The sequence below is a fragment of the Ranitomeya imitator genome, chromosome 5 (assembly GCF_032444005.1).
Source record: "Ranitomeya imitator isolate aRanImi1 chromosome 5, aRanImi1.pri, whole genome shotgun sequence".
Classification (NCBI taxonomy): domain Eukaryota; kingdom Metazoa; phylum Chordata; class Amphibia; order Anura; family Dendrobatidae; genus Ranitomeya; species Ranitomeya imitator.
The window spans coordinates 396,549,144-396,567,334 of record NC_091286.1 but is presented as its reverse complement, the minus strand read 5'-3'; the positions used below and the strand labels follow the sequence as shown (position 1 = coordinate 396,567,334).

Below are 18,191 nucleotides of genomic sequence, written 5' to 3'. Positions count from 1 at the left end.
TCATGGCGTTTGTGGATTCAGGCGCTGCCCTGAATCTGATGGATTTGGATTATGCTAAACGTTGTGGATTTTTCTTGGAGCCTTTGCGGTGTCCTATTCCGTTGAGAGGAATTGATGCTACACCTCTGGCCAAGAATAAGCCTCAGTACTGGGCCCAGCTGACCATGTGCATGGCTCCTGCACATCAGGAAGTTATTCGCTTTTTGGTACTGCATAATTTGCATGATGTGGTCGTGTTGGGGTTGCCATGGCTACAAACCCATAATCCAGTATTGGATTGGAACTCTATGTCGGTAACCAGCTGGGGTTGTCAGGGAGTACATGGTGATGTTCCATTTTTGTCTATTTCGTCATCCATTCCTTCTGACATCCCAGAGTTCTTGTCGGACTTTCAGGATGTATTTGAAGAGTCCAAGTCTGATGCCCTTCCTCCGCATAGGAATTGTGATTGTGCTATCGATTTGATTCCTGGTAGTAAATTCCCTAAGGGTCGTTTATTTAATTTGTCCGTACCTGAACACACCGCTATGCGCAGTTATGTGAAGGAGTCCCTGGAGAAGGGACATATTCGCCCATCGTCGTCACCATTGGGAGCAGGGTTCTTTTTTGTAGCCAAGAAGGATGGTTCGCTAAGACCGTGTATTGATTACCGCCTTCTTAATAAGATCACTGTTAAGTTTCAGTATCCCTTGCCATTGATTTCTGACTTGTTTGCTCGGATTAAGGGGGCTAGTTGGTTTACTAAGATTGATCTTCGTGGTGCGTATAATCTGGTGAGAATCAGGCAGGGAGATGAATGGAAAACGGCATTTAATACGCCCGAGGGTCATTTTGAGTATCTGGTGATGCCGTTCGGACTTGCCAATGCTCCATCTGTTTTTCAGTCTTTTATGCATGACATTTTCCGTGAGTATCTGGATAAATTCTTGATTGTTTACTTGGATGACATTTTGATCTTCTCAGATGATTGGGAGTCTCATGTGAAGCAAGTCAGAATGGTTTTCCAGGTACTGCGTGCTAATTCCTTGTTCGTGAAGGGATCAAAGTGTCTCTTCGGTGTGCAGAAAGTTTCATTTTTAGGGTTCATCTTTTCCCCTTCTACTATCGAGATGGATCCGGTTAAGGTTCAGGCCATCCAGGATTGGACTCAGCCGACATCTCTAAAAAGTTTGCAGAAATTCCTGGGCTTTGCTAATTTTTATCGTCGCTTCATCTGTAATTTTTCTAGCATTGCCAGACCATTGACCGATTTGACCAAGAAGGGTGCTGATTTGGTTAATTGGTCTTCTGCTGCCGTGGAAGCTTTTCAGGAGTTGAAGCGTCGTTTTTGCTGTGCCCCTGTGTTGTGTCAACCTGATGTTTCTCTTCCGTTCCAGGTCGAGGTTGATGCTTCTGAGATTGGTGCAGGGGCGGTTTTGTCACAGAGAGGTTCTGGTTGCTCAGTGTTCAAACCATGTGCTTTCTTTTCCAGGAAATTTTCTGCTGCTGAGCGTAATTATGATGTGGGCAACCGAGAGTTGCTGGCCATGAAGTGGGCATTCGAGGAGTGGCGTCATTGGCTTGAGGGTGCTAAGCATCGCGTGGTGGTTTTGACTGATCATAAGAACCTTACTTATCTTGAGTCTGCCAAGCGCTTGAATCCTAGACAGGCCCGTTGGTCGTTATTTTTTGCTCGTTTTGATTTTGTGATTTCATACCTTCCGGGCTCTAAAAATGTGAAGGCGGATGCTCTGTCTAGGAGTTTTGTGCCCGACTCTCCGGGGTTATCTGAGCCGGCGAGTATCCTCAAGGAAGGAGTCATTGTGTCTGCCATCTCCCCTGATTTGCGGAGAGTGTTGCAGAAATTTCAGGCTAATAAACCTGATCGTTGTCCGGCCGAGAAACTGTTCGTCCCTGATAGGTGGACTAGTAAAGTTATCTCTGAACTTCATTGTTCGGTGCTGGCCGGTCATCCAGGAATCTTTGGTACCAGGGAGTTGGTTGCTAGATCCTTCTGGTGGCCATCTCTGTCACGGGATGTGCGTGCTTTTGTGCAGTCCTGTGGAATTTGTGCTAGGGCTAAGCCCTGCTGTTCACGTGCCAGTGGGTTGCTTTTGCCCTTGCCGGTCCCGAAGAGGCCTTGGACACATATTTCGATGGATTTCATTTCTGACCTTCCCGTTTCTCAAAAGATGTCTGTCATTTGGGTGGTCTGTGATCGCTTTTCTAAAATGGTCCATCTGGTGCCCTTGGTTAAATTGCCTTCCTCCTCTGATTTGGTGCCTTTGTTCTTCCAGCATGTGGTTCGTTTACATGGCATTCCTGAGAATATTGTTTCTGACAGAGGTTCCCAGTTTGTCTCGAGGTTCTGGCGAGCCTTTTGTGGTAGGATGGGCATTGACCTATCTTTTTCCTCGGCCTTCCATCCTCAGACTAATGGCCAGACCGAACGAACCAATCAGACCTTGGAAACATATCTGAGATGTTTTGTTTCCGCTGACCAGGATGATTGGGTGTCATTTTTGCCGTTGGCTGAGTTCGCCCTTAATAATCGGGCCAGCTCGGCTACCTTGGTCTCTCCATTTTTCTGCAATTCTGGGTTCCATCCTCGTTTCTCTTCAGGACAGGTTGAGTCTTCGGACTGTCCTGGTGTGGATTATGTGGTGGACAGGTTGCAGCAGATCTGGACTCAGGTAGTGGACAATTTGACCTTGTCCCAGGAGAAGGCTCAGCTTTTCGCTAATCGCAGACGCCGTGTGGGACCCCGACTTCGTGTTGGGGATCTGGTTTGGTTATCTTCTCGTCATATACCTATGAAGGTTTCCTCTCCTAAATTTAAACCTCGTTTTATTGGTCCGTATAGGATTTCTGAGATTCTCAATCCGGTGTCTTTTCGTCTGACCCTCCCAGACTCCTTTTCCATACATAATGTATTCCATAGGTCGTTGTTGAGGAGATACGTGGCACCTATGGTTCCATCTGTGGAGCCTCCTGCCCCTGTTTTGGTGGAGGGGGAATTGGAGTATATTGTGGAGAAGATTTTGGATTCTCGTGTCTCTAGACGGAAACTCCAGTATCTGGTCAAATGGAAGGGTTATGCTCAGGAAGATAATTCCTGGGTTTTTGCCTCTGATGTCCATGCCCCAGATCTTGTTCGTGCCTTTCCTGTGGCTCATCCTGGTCGGCCTGGGGGTTCTGGTGAGGGTTCGGTGACCCCTCCTCAAGGGGGGGGTACTGTTGTGAATTCTGTGGCTGAGTTCACTTCTGTGGTCACAAGTGGTATTGCAGTCTCTGGGCTTCCTCCCTCAGGTGTTTTGGTGAGCTCGTTGGCTGCCTTGCTATTTAGCTCCACCTGAGTCTGTCTTCCTTGCTCCTTGTCAATGTTCCAGTGTTGGATCTGAGCTACTGCATCTTTCCTTGGGCCTGCTGCTCTGCTAGATAAGTGCTTCTAGTTTGTTTTCTGTTTTTTCTGTCCAGCTTGTTATTATCTTTTGCTGGAAGCTCTGAGAAGCAAAGGGGTGCACCGCCGTGCTGTTAGTTCGGCACGGTGGGTCTTTTTGCCCCTTTGCGTGGTTTTCGTTTTAGGGTTTTTTGTAGACTGCATAGTTCTCTTTGCTATCCTCGCTCTGTCTAGAATATCGGGCCTCACTTTGCTGAATCTATTTCATTCCTACGTTTGTCTTTTCATCTTGCTAACAGTCATTATATGTGGGGGCTGCCTATTCCTTTGGGGTATTTCTCTGAGGTAAGTCAGGCTTGTATTTCCATCTTCAGGCTAGTCAGCTCCTCAGGCAGTGCCGAGTTGCATAGGTAGTGGATAGGCGCAATCCACTGCTGCTTACAGTTGTGTGAGGATAGATCAGGTACTGCAGTCTACAGAGATTCCACGTCTCAGAGCTCGTCCTATTGTTTTGGGTTATTGCCAGATCTCTGTATGTGCGCTGATTACTGCACGCTGTGTTGCCTGATTGCCAGCCATAACACTCGCCCTCCGGTGGCCCCCCAGATCGAAGTGGTTACTGACGCTCCTCGCGACGCCCCAGTGACCGCTCGCGAGACCGCACGTCATCATCTCGCGAGACCGCAATGCACTCTTCAGAGCGGAGCGCACGAGGAGCGTTTGTAACCGCTTCGATCCAGGGGGCCAATGGAGGGTGAGTATATAACTATTTTTTATTTTAATTCTTTTTTTTAACAGGGATATGGTGCCCACATTGCTATAGACTGCGTGGGCTGTGCAATATACTACATGGGCTGTGCAATATACAACGTGGGCTGCGCAATATACTACGTGGGCTGCGCAATATACTGCCTCCTCCGCCCACCACTGCCACCTCCAACTCCCCTCATCTCCTCCGAGGACTTTGCCACCTACTTCAAAAACAAGATCGACCAAACAAGATTAACCTTTACAGCTCCATCACCCCAACCCCTCCATATACCAGACCTCTGCCCTTCCCTAATAACCTCCCTCTCCAACATCACTGAAGGAGAACTTACTCGCCTCTTCTCCAAATCGCACCTCACCACCTGTGCACTTGACCCCATCCCCTCCCACCTGCTCCCCAACGTCACTAACATGCTCATTCCAGCCCTAACCCATCTCTTCAATCTATCGCTCTCTTCTGGTACCTTCCCCTCGGCCTTCAAACATGCCACCATCCCACCCATCCTCAAAAAAACTAACCTTGACCCAACTGCTATGCCTAGCTACCGCCCCATATCACTGCTCCCGTTTGCTTCAAAACTCCTTCAGCAGCATGTCCATGCTCAAATTTCCTCCCACCTCTCATCTAACTCTCTCCTTGACAACTTCCAATCTGGCTTCTGCCCCCACCACTCCACCAAAACTGCCCTGACAAAAATTACTAATGACTTACTCACAGCCAAAGCTAACAGACAGTTCTCCATCCTCCTCCTTCTTGACCTGTCCTCTGCTTTCGACACAGTCGATCACTACCTACTGCTACAGATTCTTTCTTCCATTGGCATCAAAGACCTTGCCCTGTCCTGGATTGCTTCATACCTTTCCGACCGCACATTTAGCGTTTCCCACTCCCACACCACCTCCTCATCCCGCCCTCTCTCTGTTGGAGTCCCTCAAGGCTCTGTCCTAGGGCCCCTACTTTTTTCCATCTATACTCTTGGCCTAGGACAACTCATAAAGTCCCATGGCTTCCAGTACCATCTGTATGCGGACGACACTCAGATCTACCTCTCTGGCCCAGATGTCACCTCTCTGCTGTCCAGAATCCCGAAGTGTCTGTCAGCCATATCCTCCTCCTTCACCTCTCGCTTCCTAAAACTCAATGTAGACAAAACCAAACTCATCATCTTTCCCCCATCTCACGTATCCCCCCTACCTGACCTATCTATTATGGTAAACGGCATCACGCTCTCTCCCGCACCTGAAATCCGCTGCCTCGGGGTAACTCTCGACTCTGCCCTGTCTTTCAAACCGCACGTCCAAACTCTTGCCACCTCCTGTTGCCTCCAACTCAAAAATATTGCCAGAATCCGTTCCTTCCTCAGCCCACAATCTACCAAAACTCTTGTTCATGCCCTCATCTCCCGCCTCGACTACTGCAACACCCTCCTCTGTGGCCTCCCCGCTAACTCTCTTGCACCACTCCAGTCTGTCCTCAACTCTGCTGCCCAGCTAATCCACCTCTCTCCTCGCTACTCCCCTGCTTCTCCCCTCTGCAAATCCCTCCACTGGCTCCCCATTCCCCAACGAATCCAGTTCAAACTACTAACACTGATCTACAAAGCCAACCACAACCTGTCCCCTCCCTATATCTCTGAACTAATCTCCCAATATCTTCCCTCACGTAATCTCCGATCCTCCCAAGACCTCCTACTCTCCTCCACACTTATTCATTCCTCACACAACCGCCTCCAAGATTTCTCCCGAATATCCTGCATCCTCTGGAATTACATGCCTCAACACGTCCGACTATCCACCACCCTCGGCTCCTTCAGACGGAACCTGAAAACCCATCTCTTCAAGAAAGCCTACAGCCTGCAATAACCATTCTGCCGCCTCACCATCGCCAGAGCCACCGCCTTGCCATCGCCAGAGCCGCCGCCTTGCCCCTACCTTCTGTCTCTTCCCCACTATCCCATAGAATGTAAGTCCGCAAGGACAAGGTCCTCTCCCCTCTGTACCAGTCTATCAATGTAAACCTGCTTACTGTAATCGATATCTATAACCCTGTATGTAACTCCTTTCTCATGTACAGCACCATGGAATTAATGGTGCTATATAAATAAATAATAATAATAATACTGCGTGGGCTATGCAATATACTACGTGGGCTGCGCAATGTACTACGTGGGCTGCGCAATGTACTGCGTGGGCTGCGCAAAGTACTGCGTGGGCTGCGCAATGTACTGCGTGGGCTGCACAATGTACTGCGTGGGCTGCGCAATGTACTGCGTGGGCTGTGCTATACACTATGCATACATATTCTAGAATACCCGATGCATTAGAATCGGGCCACCATCTAGTTATTAGAAGAGTTGTCCAAGAGACAAGGACCACGTGTGGAGAGCTACAGAAAGAACTGCAGTCAGCAGGTACAATTGTTTCAAAGAACACAAGTAATGCGCTAAACCTCTTTTTTCACATTCACCACACAGGACTCCATTGCTGAACAAGAAGCATGTTCAACTGTGTTGAAAGTTTGTTCAACAACATTTAGACAAACCTGTGAAATACTGGGAGTATATATAATCTGCAATCCTACCAAAAATGTATTCAAACAAGGAAAACATAATGTAATGACTTTATTAATGCATGATAAAAAAAAATGAATGCACAACAGACAATTAAAAACACAAAATATAAATATATAAAAATGAGGGGAACAGGATGTGCAAGATGAAATAACATAAGGGAATTCTATATTCAGTATAAAGTTACATGCATCACAGATCAGGACACCTAATTGTCAATCAAAATATTCAGTAACATCTTACTAAAAAAAGGTGCTAAGTATTGAAGTAACTCAAAATATAATTGATACAATGAATCATTAAATCGTAAAGTGCATTGTGCAATCATTCTCCTTATTATACATATATTGAAATATCCAAGTGGAAAATATATAATATATTAAATAGGAGATTAAAAAAATGTGCTGGCTGAGATAAGAATGAATAGCAGCCACGATCGATCCTGATCACACAGTCCTAATAGTCAATACAATATCATTAATGATTGGATAGATATTCATAAGGATGAATATGTAAGTAGAGCACCATATAAAGCCGCCTCAAAGCACGAGTGTCACGGTGTGACCCGACCCAACGGGTGGTTGGTTAACGGACGGCACAACTCACAAATAACTTGATGGAAAAGGTGAGAGGAGGGCTCTACCCTATGGGGAATGGTCACAACCCCCCGCCGACGTCCGGATACCTCGTCCCTAGTAGTCACCTGTTACTGCCCTGGCTAGTGCACTAGCCTCACCTCTGCAGAAGATACTCACAGAGGCAAGTGACAAACACCAAAGAGACAAGGCAACAAAAACACCACACTTAGCTTATGAACACCGCTGCTAAACTCCACACGGCAGATAATAGCAACTGGTCTCCAATAACCAAACATGGCTAACACCAGATAGCTGCTCCTGCTAGGCTGGTCTCCAGAAAGAAACTATCACCAACAGTCAGCTGATGCATCAGGTGACCTTTTAAGGAAGGTGGGAGTGGTCACCACCAGTATCAGTTGACCCAGCAGCACTGCAGTAACATCAGATTGCCAGCGGGGGAAAGAAACTGACATTAACCCCCGATGGTCCAAAACGAAAAAAGTTTTAAACTGAGTGGAACCAGAGCTGCCACAAATCCAAAAATGGATCGTAACATCGAGAATCTCAATTACCAAAAACTGCAAATAAAGATTAAACAACAACCAAAAGACAGATTTCATCAACCCAGGTAGCATTTTAATCAGTATAACGGCGCAAGCCTGACACTTTCTGTAAGTTACTGAGCACAATCCTGCTGATAGGTTCACTTTAAATAAATTTTAGGAAGCATGATCAATACTTTTTACCATGCCATTTCTCATTATTACACATAACTTAATTTATGGACATCTATGGTTTTATTCCTTTCTTTGTGTGGATTGGATGGGTTTCTACAGACATCTGGTGAGAATTTCATGTCAATAGCATATTTAGAAATATATACACTTAGGAAATTGTAAAAAAAGAGAACATGCTCTGACCGTGTACAGAACATACCACAGCTCCTGGGCAGGGGAGGAAGCAAAAGACAATACTGACATTACAGCAGGAGATTGCAGAGGATACATTTTGTGAAGTAAAATATTTTTTAAAAATAGTCAGGGAAATATTTTACCTCCCAAAATGAATCCACTGTGATCCCGTGCTGTAATGTTAGTATTGTCGTTTGCTTCCTCCCCTGCCCAGGAGATGTGATATGCTCTGTACACGGTCAGACGCAGTCAATTTTTAAAATGAACTTTTGTTCGTGGGAAAATTTAATGTGACCAGCTTCCTCTGCCTGTAGACACGTCGCGCATTTGTCGCTGGGATCAGCCGAATGATTCACTGCACCTGCGCGTAATTCGCGCAGGCGCAGTAAATCAGACCGCCGCCATCTTTGTGCAGACAGATAGCGGTGGTCACATTAAAACTGCGCATGCACTCCTCCTGTACAAAGATGGCGGCAGTCAGTGAATAATTCGGCTGATCGGCGGTGTGTTCACGACGGTGTTCAACTGGTGGTACCACGCAAGAGTGTGTGTGTGTGGTGCGTACGGCGTATAGAGTGTGTGTGTGCTGTGACAGTATTCAACTGGTGGTACCACGCAAGAGTGTGTGTGGTAGTACGGCGTATAGAGTGTGTGTGTGGTGCGACGGTGTTCCGCTGGTGGTACCGCGCAATAAGTTGGTACCAGCAGCAGTTTCCATATTGAGACACCAATCACTTGGGTGTCCCAATAAGGCGGTCGGTGAACTTCCTCCACTTGGAATTCTTGGATACGGTGACATCTGGGCAGAACAGAAAGTGAAAACATTACAAGGCAATTATATAAATAGATATTTACACACAATGCAAAGTTCATTAAAAACCAAACACGGCCGTTCTGGCTTAACGGGGAAACAAAAGATAACGTATAATGCAGTCCATGTCAGTGCTTTGATTAACAGTTCAGTTTACCTATCTGAGACTGGAGGTGCAGAGCTTTCCACAGGTGCTCCTTCTTAAATGTAATCTGTCACCTACTTTTTTGTATATAAGCTTCAGCCACCGCCATCAGGGGCTTATATACAGCATTCTGTAATGCTGTAGATAAGCCCCTGATGTAACCTGAAAGATAAGAAAAACAAGTTAGATTATACTCACCCAGGCCCGGTCCGATGGGAGTCGCGGTCCGGGTCTGGTACCTCCCATCTTCATGCGATTACGTCCTCTTCCTTGCTTCCTGTCACGGCTCCAGTGCAGGCGTGCCCTGTTGAGGGCAGCGGAAAGTACTGCAGTGTGCAGGCGTCCGGCTTCTCGGACCTTTCCCGATGCCTGCGCATTGCAGTATTTTGCTCTGCCCTCAACAGGGCAGATAAAGTACACCTGCACAGGAAACGCGACAGTAAGCAAGGAAGAGGACGTCATTGCATGAAGATGGGAGTCGCCGCTCACCCCCCCCCCCCCCCCCCCAGGTGAGTATAATCTAACTTGTTTTTCTTATCTTTCATGTTTACATCAGGGGCTTATCTACAGCATTACAGAATGCTGTAGATATGCACCTAAAGGGGGTGGCTGCAGCTTATATACAAAAAAGTAGGTTACAGATTCCCTTTAATAATTGCCCTGCCATTTAGGTGAGCTGTCTGGCACAGATTACTGCCAGCCAAAACATTCTGCTCTCTGGTGTGTATTTACCTGATTTCTGTGCTATGAGTTCTAATCTACTGGTGCCTGAACTTTTGGACTGTGTTCTGACTACCTGTTTGTTATTGCCCCTTTGCTTATCCACTATTTCTCTGAACGTTGACCTGACTTCCGCCTTCGTCTTTTTCCCTTTCCCTTAGTTTACTACATGCTCTCTTTGTATTGACCCTGGAGCGTCTGACTTCTCTGCCTCATGGCCTGTCCATGAGTAGTGACTAGCGTCAGATTTTGATTGTCCCTTTGCTTTTTTTTTTTTTTTCCAATTCACCATTGGATTCAGTTCATACATCCTCTGATCAGTTGGTGAATCTGACCCAGATGTTTCAGGATCTGGCGAAGAGACATCAAAGTCACAGCTGCATGGTCAGTTTTCTAGTACTTTGAATGCTTCTCGAAGCTCTGCACAATCGACTGTAGCATTGACTTCTGTACCTTCTGATGTGCAGTTGGTCTTCCCCAAACTAGTAGTGACACTTCCCTACAAATTTTCAGGGGAGAATGTTCAGTGTAGTGTACTCAGAGAGAACTGCAGATTTTTTTTTTTTACCTTACGTCCCCGATTTTAAAGGATGAGTCATATTGGGTGGGAATAATCATGTCCCTATCACCAGGGGTTCCTCAGACTTCGGCATCCTCTTTGTCCCCACTAGCCCCAGAACAGTCTCTCATTGACTTTTTTTTGACACCTTAGGGATGATCTATGATGAAGCTGACAGTGTCCAGGTCGCATAGGCAAAGATCATGAACCAGATGCAGGAGGGCCACACTGCGGATTACTATAATTCTGAGTACGGACAATGGACCTCAAAGGTTCTGTGGAATGATGCAGCCCTCAGGTGTCCGTTTCACCATAGCCTTTCGGATACTTTTAAGGATGCTCTAGCTATTCTTACTCAACCCTGTTCCCTGGGGGGGAGGCTATGACTCGGGCCATTCGGATGGAAAGCAGAATTTGGGAGAGACATGATAAATGACAAGGGGTTTTGGTCATCCTTCCAGAGTCTGTTCACTTGGCAGAAATGTAACCTATCGAGGTAGGAGCATACTGCCCCCGGATCATGGAGAGGAAGCGTCGGCGTGATCTTGGACTCTGCCTTAGTTGTGGTTGTCATGGACATTTTCTCAAAGAATTCTCGATAAGCCAGCAACGTCTAAGTGTTGAAGAGGTCACAAAGACTTAGACCCAGAAATTTGTTTTCAGAACCTTTGGTGATCTGCTTTTGCTTTCATTGACTGTGGGTTCGCAATTTCATTGATTCTGATCTGGTTCTTAACCAGATCGGAGGTATTTAGTTTTTGTGTTTTTGTTTTTTACTAAAACTGACCTGACAATATGATTCTCCAGGTCATTACGAGTTTATAGACACCAAATATGTCTAGGTTGTTTTTTTATCTTAAGTGGTGAAAAAACAAACAAACTTTGTTTTAAAAAAAAATGTGCCATTTTCCGATATCTGTAGCGTCTCCATTTTTCGTGATCTCTGGTTGGGTGAGGGCTTATTTTTTGATCGCCTGTTATTGCATTTTAATGCAATGTTGCGGCAACAAAAAAAAGTCTTTCTGGTGTTTTGACCTTTTTTCTTGCTATGCCGTTTATGCCGATCAGTTAATCCTTTTTTTTTATTGATTGATCGGGCGATTCTGAACGCGGCGATACCAAATATGTGTATGTTTGATTTTTTTATATATTTTGAATGGGGCAAAAGTGGGGTGATTTGAACTTTTATATTTTTTTTTAATTTTTAAAAACATTTTTTTTTACCTTTGGCATACTTCAATAGTCTCCATGGGAGACTTGAAGCTGCCATAACCCGATCGGCACTGCCACATACAGGCGATGATCAGATCGCCTCTATGTAGCAGAATTACTCACTTGCTTTGAGCACCGACCACCGGGCTCATAGCAGTCCGGTAGTGACAACGATAGAGGTCTCCAGGAGACCTCTGGTTGTCATGCCAACCCATCAGTGACCCACGATTATGTGGCGAGGGGTCACCGATGGTCTGATTTCCGGCACGATTGACGGAAGCGCATGTTAAATGCCGCTGTCAACTTTTGATAGCGGCATTTAAGTAGTTAATAGCTGTGGGTGGATCGCTATTCCACCCATGGCTTTTCTGGGCACATGTCAGCTGTTCAAAACAACAAGTGACATGTGCCGGGAAAGATGTGGGCTCACCGCTGGAGCCCACATCAAAGGGAGGATGTCCGACATCGGGGTACTATTACACCCGATGTCGGAAAGGGGTTAAATTAGGATTAGGGACAGTTAGATTGGATACACCCATTCAAATTGTCGCTATTGACAGGACTTCAGAACTTTGTCCAGCTGGTAGCGGTGGCATTCACACTTAGAGTGGGAACTCTTCACTGTGAGTTCATGTCCTGCTATGTGATGGATAATTTATCTGCTGGGTTGGTGTTGTAATTTCCATGGCTGCGTATCCATAATACTGATATTGATTGGGGTCAGAAGGATATTGTTAAATGGAGTTTCCACTGTCATAAATGTCTTATTTCTGCACAAATTTGCTCTGCTAGTTTTGAGGGTCTGAAGATGTGCCTGAAAGATTTCAGAGATGTGTTCTCGGAAAAAGAGGCAGATACTACCTCCCCATCATCCTTATGATTATGCTATAAATCTCTTTACTCATGGCATATTGCCTAAAGCCTGCCTGTATAATTTCTTGGGATCTGAGTGTGCCACCATGAAAGAATACATAAACAAAAGATTAAGGACGGGTCCTTCCTCTTTGTCTGGTGGAAGCAGGAGTGGGGAGCAATGCTGCCAGACTGGAAGAAAGGGGTGTTCGGATGTGCGATGCTGCAGGTGTTCGGTGGTCCAGGCCGCAGTGAAGCAGGGTCGCTGCTGGAGGTGGAAAGAGTGGTGCTGTGGGTGTACGGTAGTGGGGGGGCTCCGCCAACATTTTGTGAAAGCCCAGACCCCCGGCACTGTTTATTAAGCGGTGGACTCCGGGAAAATGGCTGCCGGGGTGGTGCATGCGCAGATGGAGATCTTGGTGCCGAGATCTCCATCTGCGCCGCATCCTCGGCAATTTTCCTGGAAACATCGCGTAGAGGCAGGCGCGGATGGAATTCTCTGATTTCCTCCATCTGTGCTGAGTGAGAAGCCGGACCCCAGAAGAAGAATGGCGGCAGCCATATGCCGCCGCCTAAGGGGTACCACCACCGCTCGCCAACGTCCACCACCGCTCACCGCCGGACCACCGTACTATCACCGCAACTACAGTGTTCGGTTTATAAGATGCATCCCCATTTTCTCCCTAATTTGGGGGATCATAAAAGGGCGTCTTCTAATCCGAAAAATACGGTACTTTATTCTGTTCCAGAAATATCATTCCTGAGGTTCATTGTATCAGATGAACCCTGAGAAGGTGCAGGCTATAACTGCTTGAATTCAACCTCATGACCTGAAAGCATTGCAAAGATTTTTAGGATTCGTCAACGACCATAGAAAATTTATTAGGGGGTTTTCTTAGATCGTTAAACCCCTTACTGACCTCATGACCTGAAAGCATTGCAACGATTTTTAGGATTCGTCAACTACTATTGAAAATTTATTAGGGGGTTTTCTTAGATCGTTAAACCCCTTACTGACTTCACGTGTAAGGGGCAGATCTTAAGGTCTGGTCTTTGGATTCTATTCGCTCCTTTGATAAATTAATGTAGTGCTTCATGTTTTGCTCCTGTTCAGATTCAACCCATTCTCATGAAACCATTCATCGTAGAGGTGGGTGCTTCAGAGGTTGGGGTAGGGGCTGTTTTGTCTCAAGGTTCCAAAACTCTAACATACAACCATGTGCATTTTTGTCTAAGAAATTTTAGTCTGCTGAGTGAAATTATGATGGTGAGAATTTATTTTTTTTTTAGATTCAATTTTTCCATTGTGTTCAGACCGGGGTCTAAGATGCTTTGTCACCCAACCTTGATTCTGTTTCTCCTACAGAACCTGCATCCTCCATTCTTCCTCTAGTAATCGTGCTTTCTATGGTATCCTCAGGATTGGAAGATGAAATTCGTCAGATCATATCAGATCATAAGCCCCTTGCACTACTCGTGATTCTAAATTATTTTTGCCCATGTATCTAAGATTAGTCTATTGCAGGAGTTTCATGATTCCTTCTTAAGTGGTCACCCAGTGGTCACTGCTACACAGAATGCTGTTACTTGACTCTTTTGATGGCCATCCTTGCTTAAAATATTAAGGATTTTGTATCCGTTTGTGAGGTTTGCGCACGCGCTAAAGTCTGTCCTGCCGGGGAATTGGCTTCATTGCCTATTCTAGAAAGACTGAAGACTCATTTTTCCATGGATTTTATTACTGATTTGCCTTTGTCTGATGGAAAACGTATGATTTGGATGATAGTTAACCGATTTAGTAAACAAGCTCACTTTGTTCCTTTTTCTGGGTTACCTAATGCTGAAACGCTTTCCAGGTTGTTTATCAATCGTGGTGAGATTGCATGGCATTCCTTTGAACATTGTATCTTGTAGAGTGGTGCAATTTGTCTCTAAATTCTGGAGGGCATTTTGTAGGAAATTGGTGATTGATTTGTTGTTTTCCTCTGCTTACCACCCTGAAACCAACGGTCAGACACAGAGGACAAATCAATCAGTAGAACAAATTTTAAGATGTTTTGTTTTGGCTCCTCAGTAGGACTGGTCCTCATTTTTGCCTTTCGCTAAGTTCATCTTTAACAGTCGGGTCAATCAGTCCACTGGAACCTCACCTTTCTTTTGTAATTTTGGTTTGTATCCTCATTTTGGTGTTTTTTTTTTCTGTTCTCTGAGTTTTGGAGTAGAGGTGACCTTTAAACTTGGTGTTGCTTGGAGGGATGTTCAGAGTAGGAATTTTGGGGTGGCTCAGTTTCGTCAAAAACATAAGGCCGACAGGAAATGTTCTGCAGGTTTCACTTTCAAATTTGGTGATAATTTATCGTCCCAGAATATTCGGATAAAAGTACCTTGGGCAAAGTTAGGTCCTAAATTTATTGGCCTGTATGAGTTTCTGGAGGTAGTCAATCCAGTTGCCTTTAGATGAAAGCTTCCACAGCCCCTTTGTGTCCCCAATGTTTTTCTCAGATCCCTGTTAAAGAAGTTTGTCCCTTTGGTGTTGTCTGTCTCATCCCCACCTCCTCTAGACTGTGTTGACAGACGTTTGGAGTACGAGGTGCAGAAGATCGTGGATTCTTGGAGGGCCCAAAATTCCCTCCAATATCTTGTTCTTTGAAGGGAATACGGACCCGAGGAGAGATCCTGGGTTCTGGCTCTTTTGGTGAAAGCGGATCGTTTGGTTGGAGCTTTTCATCATAGGTTTCCTTGGAAACTTATTGGTCCCGTGCTCCCTCCCTAGAAGAGGGAGTACTGTCAGGATTCCTCCACTCACTATGTCTAGGTCTCAGTGATGGACAGCTCTGTCATCCTATCCTGTACCTTCACATCGAACACTGAATGACACAGAAGGCTGCCTATTTACCTCCTAAACCACACCCTGGGGTGGAGATATGGTGAGCAACCTTTCACCCGTTCTTCCACTTTTCATAAAAAAATAACATAGCCCTCAAAATGGCTGATTAACCCCTCCAGTGTGCTGGAGCATTTTCCCTAGGTTCAAATCACTGAAGCCAACAACCTCCAGTGATACATATCTCCCATCCAGTACTTTACCAGTGACAAACCACAAAAGCAAACTCTTAAACATAAATCCCTAGCCTTGTCCAGATGCTAACAAAACAGAACAGACCCTGGCTGCTCATCACAGCTGAGCTAGCCCTAGCTTGGTCAAACAATACAGCTATCGTCCATAGCAACCACTGATACTTGCAGTTTTCTGCTCACGGCCTGTGCAAACTCTTTTCAAAGAGAGAATTCTGGCTTCTCTCTTTTCAACTTCAAAACACATCCCGTCTGGTCAGCTTCCCTGAGCTGACTGCCCCATATGAAAACCTAGCCTGTTTAAATGCAGTGCTAACCATCTACACCTAATTAATACCTGCAGAGCTAGTATTTATCTCTAGCCTACCTGGCATTGCAACAGTACATATTTATTTTTTATTTCACATGTGTATATTCACATTTAAATGGAAATATGTTATTAATGTGTACTTAGATTTGCGTGAATGTATAATGTTGTAGTGAGCAATCCTAACCTCTTAATTTCTTTTTACAGGAAGAGGAATGGTATCTTACCATGCACACCATAGTGCTGTCAAATTCCTTGTAAAGGCTACTGCTGTGAACAGAAAACACAAGAGGACACCAAGTAGATCAAGCCAAACTTCAAATGTGGAAGAGAAAACCGATGATGCTCGTACTGCTCATATACAGAACGAGGAGGCCAGCACCAATAATGACACCGCTGTTTGGCTTGGGGGCTCTATGGGGTCCATTGCACATAAAAGTGACTTATCTTCCTCTTCTGGTTCTCTCACACTGTCCCATGGCTCTAATTCATACGATCTAGGAAGGGAAGATTGCGGTCTCTATGATCTTCTAAGCGACTCCAATGTAGCACCGCAAAGCAGCCGAAGACAAAGAGCAGGGAAGCTTAAAGCGGACTCCGTCATGGTTATCTCTGGGGGGCAGGGCCACAGAAGATTAAACAAGAAACATAAACCACAGCGTCAGGAAGAGCCGGTTTCTTCTGCTATGGTTTGGCAGATTCCATTGTTACATATCTAATGGCACACAGGAGCACACAATAAATACGTGCCATAGTCCATACAGTATTCTGCATCTGCGCCTTCTCATTTTTAGTTAATACTAAAACGTCATAACCTAATTTTCTCCCATTTTGTCTGATCCATACTACTCATATAAAGGATGGATATTTTCCTATATTCGTATACATGAGAAATGTATGCTGCAGCCAATACACAATCTGTGTAAATGTCTGTGGAACACTAATCACCACAAATATCATTTCATTTTTGTGTTTCACTTAATTTGATGAGCTTTATGCTGTCTTCTTTTCACAGGTACAGTCTTAGACGTGAATATGAGTACACTAATCGTAATACTCCGGAATATGATAAGCCATTTTATATGTATTCTGCATGTGAGAAAATTTGCACAACCAAACAGGACTTAAAACAAACTGTCCTCTGTGTAAGATGGAACATGTATCCTAAATTTTTTGCAGGATACTCAGTACTCAAATGAATGTCTGCCATTATGTTACTGTGCATGTAAACCAATGTGTTACCACTAATGTCTATGGGCCTAGCTTCTGTATGAGTGGTTATGAATGAAAGACGTGTTAAACTGTAATAGTCTGGGCTAATGATGACTTTTAATGATGTACACTTTAACTGAAATACTTTCTATGTTTCTAATAGTTTTTATGTTTTGGGGCAAAAAAAATGATGGGAGGAATTTAATAAAGTACTTATGCCAAACAAGTGTAGAAAAGTCGCAAGTTATTGTGTATATCATATTCTCACTAAATCTTCAGCTTCCTAGTTCAGTCAATTTTACACAATTTAGTCTTATAAGAGGTGTGTCAATCACCATTTTTATAAAAAAAAATCCACCAGCAGTTTGTGCTACTAAATGTTAGAAATAAAACATTTCATTATTTACCATAAATTATCAGAAACGGGCAACAAGTCAATTCAGTTGTGTGTTTTTGTCATTTTATATACGACATGTGCCACAAACACAGTAGACATAATATACAAACATTTTTAATATTTTACCATTGGTTAGCTATGTGGCTAAAAGTAAGTGTTTCCTTCCATGTTCTGGTTCCAGTTATTGCTTCATTATTTTATAAGTGACAACCAAATCTTAAAGAATCATTACAACTCTACCTATGTCATGAGCATCATCCAGAAGTGATATGGTTGTTCTGTAAGTTTATATTAGGTTTTCATGTACTTGTTTTATCCTTGTTTTTTATGCATAGATTATGTACCCATGATCTAGTGAGCCGTTCAAATAATTTAGATTTTGTTTTTCACAGATCGTGTGTACACAAAAATAATCACTAACACATGTCCATTTTTCATCTAAGGGATGGAACAAGGGTCACCCTTACAACTCTTATTATTATCATTAAAGGAAACCTGTCAGCTTCATGGTCTATGGGCAGAGACCCTGTTTCCCAGCAGTGTGTCACAATCCTTTTTTTTCTCTACTGCAGATCTTGTAGTGCTCAAATACTGAGGTATGTATAACCCCATCCACATCACTGATTGGTAGATTTCTGTATATGCTGTGCATAGGCAGAAAGCTGCTAATTAGTTGTTGGGGCAGGGTTACACAG

General features: G+C 44.6%; 1 protein-coding gene across 6 annotated transcripts in view; it reads left to right on the top strand.

Moving 5' to 3' along the window:
- The window catches only part of ARHGEF10 (Rho guanine nucleotide exchange factor 10), a 296,127-nt gene extending 278,792 nt beyond the window's left edge, over positions 1–17,335 (top strand). For all 6 annotated transcript variants that reach the window (XM_069726905.1, XM_069726904.1, XM_069726903.1 and 3 more), the window contains one exon: positions 16,095–17,335. In XM_069726905.1, coding sequence (XP_069583006.1) covers positions 16,095–16,606 — 512 coding nt within the window. In that variant the 3' untranslated portion in view covers positions 16,607–17,335. The remainder of the gene's footprint in view (positions 1–16,094) is intronic.
- The last annotated feature ends 856 nt before the right edge of the window (positions 17,336–18,191 follow it).